The following is a 6,000-nucleotide window of genomic DNA, read 5'->3' as shown; positions in this document are numbered from 1 at the left end:
ATCTTTCACATCTACTGCAGTCAGATTGACCCGTGTTCACGCTGAAGGAATCACACACATTGGCGGTGCACTTGTAACGACACTTCAAGGATGTAAAGAGGCTAAAAGCAGGTTTAAACATTGCCCCATTGAAGTCAACAGGGTGCAAATTTTAAAAATAGAATAACTCGGTGTAGGCAACACCGATTTTTGTCGTTGTTCTCTGTATTGACAGCACTCCAAATGTACAAATAAATGAGCTCAATGTTAAAATTGACCGGAGTTCTCCTTTAATATATAATAACAAAGAAAATAATGACAAATATTTTTATCTTTGCCCCTGTCTGCCATTTTTTTCTTTTTTTACCTAAGGCTTTGTTTTTAAAATATGGACATTAGTTTGGCTGTAATGCTCAGTCACAAAATAGTAAAACCAACATAAAAAGAATCGTGATAAAATCGTTAATCGTGATTTTCCTGAAAAAAATCGTGATATGATATTTTTGCCATATCGCCCACCCCTAGTTTTGATTATGTTGTGTTGTAAATAAATCCAAAATATCAAACAAACATTATTTTTTAAATCTCCTCATTCTTTGTGAAAGGTTGCTCAGAATGGCAGGGCCTGATAGCTTCTAATAGTTTTTGTTTTTCTCAGGTGTGAAAAGCCATCAATATTCAGGATGTGTTTACACCTACTTGCATAAAGCTTTCTCACACAAAACACGTCTTATAAATTTTAAATCAATATATTGTCTTATCTGAATGAGCAGTCAGGATGATTTTCCCATAGTTTTGGACCAAATATTCTAGGCTACGTGATACAATTTTCAAAAGTCTTATGAAGAAATAATCAGTATGGGTTTCATGACCTTATTTCAGTTACATTTTTTTTTTCACAAACCACGCATTAATGTCATTATCTCAAAACTACAAACTTTTACATGCATGCTGCTGATATATTATTCTAGTTTGTACTGAATACAGTGTAATTAGACTTTAGCCATGAAAATGTCACAAGTAACAGAAATAAGCACAAATGTCAGAGCATGTCAGACCCCAGAGGGTTAATAGATATCAAACAATCAACAAAGTGTCCAGTGCTCACCACACACCGGCTATAGGTGGAGAGGAGAGATTTGCCTATAGGGTGATGTGTGTCTTAACTTACACAGAAGAGACTTTGTTACTCAGCACATGGAAATAAACTACTTTTTGTGATCTCAAGACTGAGGTGATGTGGTTTCTTCACTGCATGGATCTTCATGTGTAGATTCAGGTGAGTTTTAAAAGCAAAACTCTTTCCACATTGATCACACGTGTGCGGCTCCTCTCTGCTGTGGATCCTCTCATGTGATCTCAGATTTGCTGACTGACTGAATCTCTTGTCACAGTGTGAACACTTGTAAGGTTTTTCTCCAGTGTGAATCCACTCATGTTTTTTCAGATGTGCTGACAGATTGAATCTCTTGTCACAGTGTGAACACTTGTAAGGTTTTTCTCCAGTGTGGATCCTCTCATGTGTTTTCAGAGATGATGATCGATTGAATCTCTTGTCACAGTGTGAACACTTGTAAGGTTTTTCTCCAGTGTGGATCATCTCATGTGTTTTCAGCGATGATGATCGATTGAATCTCTTGTCACAGTGTGAACACTTGTAAGGTTTTTCTCCAGTGTGGATCATCTCATGTGTTTTCAGAGATAATGAGTGACTGAATCTCTTGTCACAGAGTGAACACTTGTAAGGTTTTTCTCTAGTGTGGATCATCTCATGTGTTTTCAGAGATGATGATCGATTGAATCTCTTGTCACAGTGTGAACAATTGTAAGGTTTTTCTCCAGTGTGAATTCTCTGGTGCTGTTTTAAACAGTTTGCTGTAGTGAAAGTCTTCTCACACTCAAAGCACATGTACTCTCTCACACCAGTGTGAATTTTCTCATGTGTATGTAAATATTGCAGCAGTGAAAAACTCTTTCCACACACAGAACATGAATGCGGCTTCTCCTTCATATGAACTGTCAGGTGTGACTTCAGCTCTGATGACCTAAGAAATGTTTTGCCACACTGATCACATGTGAACGGCTTCTCTCCGGTGTGGATCATCATGTGTTTCTTAAGATTACCTTTGCATGAGAATCTCTTTTCACACTGATCACACATGAATGGCTTCTCTCCCGTGTGGATCCTCATGTGAACATTAAGTTGCTTTTTGTTAGTGAAACACTTCCCACATTGATCACACGTGTGCGGCTTCTCTCCAGTGTGGTTCATCTCATGTGTTTTCAGATATGATGAGTCACTGAATCTCTTGTCACAGTGTGAACACTTGTAAGGTTTTTCTCCAGTGTGGTTCATCTCATGTGTTTTCAGATATGATGAGTCACTGAATCTCTTGTCACAGTGTGAACACTTGTAAGGTTTTTCTCCAGTGTGAATTCTCTCGTGCTGTTTTAAATTGCTCGCTGTAATAAAAGTCTTCTCACACTCAAAGCACATGTACTCTCTCACACCAGTGTGAATTTTCTCATGTCTATGTAAAGATTTCAGCAGTGAAAAACTCTTTCCACACACAGAACATGAATGTGGCTTCTCTTTCGTATGAACTGTCAGGTGGTGTATCTTCAGGGCTGATGCACAAATAAATGCTCTGCCGCATTGATCACATGTGAACGGCTTCTCTCCAGTGTGAACTCTCCTATGCACATCAAGATTATGTTTGTTTGTGAAACTCTTCCCACATTGATCACATGAGAACGGCTTCTCTCCAGTGTGAACTCTCATGTGAACATCAAGACTCTGTTTGCTTGTGAAGCTCTTTCCACACTGAGTGCAGGTGAAAGATTTCTTGGCTCGTTTCTTTGAGCGACTCAATGGTTTTCCTCCAGGTTTGACATGATGTTCCTCCTCCACTTCACTCAGTTCTTCACTCTCCTCCTTCACTACACTCAGTTCTTCATTCTCCTCCTCCACTTCACTCAGTTCTTCACTCTCCTCCTTCACTACACTCAGTTCTTCACTCTCCTCCTCCACTTCACTCAGTTCTTCACTCTCCTCTTCCACTTCACTCAGTTCTTCACTCTCCTCCTTCACTTCCATCATGTCTGGAATCAAAGAGAAAATTATTAATTTCATTACATTCAGTACATCAAAATAATTAAAAGAGAGAAATATAAAGTGAAAGGACATTCAAGTGAGCCCTGGTGTAATAGTAGAAAGTAGACAACCGTTATAAAATATTATGATAATTTGATGTCTTTTTATAAATTGATCATATGTCCTTGAAACTTTCCAAAAATTAGGAAAATTTATCTTCCAATTATTATTTTTAAAACATTATAGGCACAAATCCCATGTTTCTTTAGCAATAACTATTACATATATTTGGTAATGACAATTATCTAACATGATATTAGCATTAAAAAATACAATACTGCCATACAGTCACCAAAAGAATTATTAGGAACACCTGTTCAATTTCTCATTAATGCAATTATCTAATCAACCAATCACATGGCAGTTGCTTCAATGCATTTAGGGGTGTGGTCCTGGTCAAGACAATCTCCTGAACTCCAAACTGAATGTCAGAATGGGAAAGAAAGGTGATTTAAGCAATTTTGAGCGTGGCATGGTTGTTGGTGCCAGACGGGCTGGTCTGAGTATTTCACAATCTGCTCAGTTACTGGGATTTTCACGCACAACCATTTCTAGGGGTTACAAAGAATGGTGTGAAAAGGGAAAAACATCCAGTATGCGGCAGTCCTGTGGGTGACAATGCCTTGTTGATGCTTGAGGTCAGAGGAGAATGGGCCGACTGATTCAAGCTGATAGAAGAGCAACTTTGACTGAAATAACCACTCGTTACAACCGAGGTATGCAGCAAAGCATTTGTCCACAACACGCACAACCTTGAGGCGGATGGGCTACAACAGCAGAAAACCCCACCGGGTACCACTCATCTCCACTACAAATAGGAAAAGGAGGCTACAATTTGCACGAGCTCACCAAAATTGGACAGTTGAAGACTGGAAAAATGTTGCTTGGTCTGATGAGTCTCGATTTCTGTTGAGACATTCAGATGGTAAGAGTCAGAATTTGGTGTAAACAGAATGAGAACATGGATCCATCATGCCTTGTTACCACTGTGCTATCCTATCAATATGGGCCAAATTTCTAAAGAATGCTTTCAGCACCTTGTTGAATCAATGCCACGTAGAATTAAGGCAGTTCTGAAGGCGAAAGGGGGTCAAACACAGTATTAGTATGGTGTTCCTAATAATCCTTTAGGTGAGTGTATTTTGACACCAACTTTGAGATTGATATTTATTTGACTAAAACCGTTAATTATCAATGGACGTTCACACTAGACTTTTCCTTGCACTGACTGGTGCAAGTGGGACACCAGAGCATTTCTTAAAACTGTGACACACAGGAAGTGACATCATCTGGGCGCTTTCTTCTGCATGATAGGAAGACAAGAAAATAATCTCAATCCTTTGTCTCAGTTTTTACACAAACTGTAGCACTGACTGTATTCATCAACCCTGTTACCAAAGTTACTCCAAGAAGAATATGAACAACATATGATATTTGACAAATACAACTTTATTAGTAACTTGGTGTTTACTGATTATGTAAAATAAAAGTTACAATAGTATTTAGCTTGATCTGATGTTGACAATCAATATACAATTCTCAAACCTTCCTCTACTGACCATTTGTTGAAAAAACAAAAAACAAACCCAGCAGGGCTCCAGATTGTGAACAATTGGTCGCATTTTTTATGGAAAATGTATAACAATACATGGACTAACAACATTGAAGACAATAAAGAAAGGAAGCATAAAAAATACTAATAAAATAAAGCTAATAAAAACACAATAAAACAAAAAAACAATGACTAAATTCCCAAATAGACAAACAGATACACAAACAGACAAAACAGTATTCCTACTACTTCAAGGATTTCTATTTCTTTTTCCTTTCTTTTTTCTTTATAAGTTTAATAACCATTTTTTTTACTGAAGATTTAAAATTATAATATGAAGAGCTCAACAGTTTGAGATTTAAAGGTAAACTATTCCACAAGACAGCTGCAGAGTATAGGAAAGAATACTTTCCCACACAGCTCTTAAAGCGGCAGGGCCTATAATCTGTGGAACTCCCCCTGGTACAGTAATTGTGCATATCACTAATTTTTTAAAAGTAATCACATAAATACTTGGGTGCCAGATTATTTCTTATTTTATAAACTAAACACAGTTTAAGTTGAGAAACCCTCTCCTCCACTCTAAGCCACCCAAGACTGGAAAAATGGTGAGAAAGAAGATGAGTTCTAGGATTTAATTTAAGAATCACTCTGATTAGTTTATTTTGACAGATCTGTAGCTTGTCTTTAAGACCTTTAGTAATGCCTGTGTACCAAGATGTACAGGCATAGTCCAGATGACATTGAACAAGCGCATCAGCCAGGATTTTTAAGGTTTTACTATCTAAGAGGCTGGATATTCTTGCTAGGAACTTAGTCCTTTGGCTTACCTTTGAAATAATTTTTCAGGCCATAATTTCGCCTGATCATTTGTTATCTAGTATACAGCCCAAGTAAGTAACTGCTTCCTTGGCTGTAATTTCAACATTACCTACAACTACCCTAAACCCCATAGCCTTTTTCAGTTTATCTCTGGACCCTAAAACAATTGACTCTGTTTTGCCAATGTGGAGAGACAGCTTGTTGTCTGTTAGCCAAACACTGAGGTTAAGGAGTTCTGAACTAAGCAGCCTTTCCACCTCTGATTCGTCTTTATGAGAGACTAGAATAGCAGAGTCATCTGCAAATAAAAACAAATTACAGTCTATAGCTGACGACATATCATTAACATATAATAAAAAAAAAGAGAGGACCCAAAATACTCCCCTGGGGAACTCCACAAGTTAATTTAAGTGGTGAGGACAAGGTCCCTTCCACATCTACCACCTGTTCTCTGTCCAACAGGTATGACCTCACCCACTGAAGAGATGCTGGA

At 37.9% G+C, this 6,000-nt stretch overlaps 1 protein-coding gene across 1 annotated transcript in view; it reads right to left on the bottom strand.

Annotated features, from left to right (window-relative positions):
- Nucleotides 1–344: 344 nt before the first annotated feature.
- LOC308700469 (uncharacterized protein) overlaps nt 345–6,000 on the bottom strand; it is a 44,671-nt gene continuing 39,015 nt past the window's right edge. Inside the window, exon 3 of the mRNA XM_081382103.1 lies at nt 345–3,081. Coding sequence (XP_081238229.1) covers nt 1,166–3,081 — 1,916 coding nt within the window. The 3' untranslated portion in view covers nt 345–1,165. The remainder of the gene's footprint in view (nt 3,082–6,000) is intronic.

This window comes from Scardinius erythrophthalmus (assembly GCF_964197995.2).
Source record: "Scardinius erythrophthalmus genome assembly, chromosome: 1".
NCBI lineage: Eukaryota > Metazoa > Chordata > Actinopteri > Cypriniformes > Leuciscidae > Scardinius > Scardinius erythrophthalmus.
The sequence above is the reverse complement of the archived record's forward strand: the minus strand, read 5'-3'. Positions and strand labels throughout refer to the sequence as shown.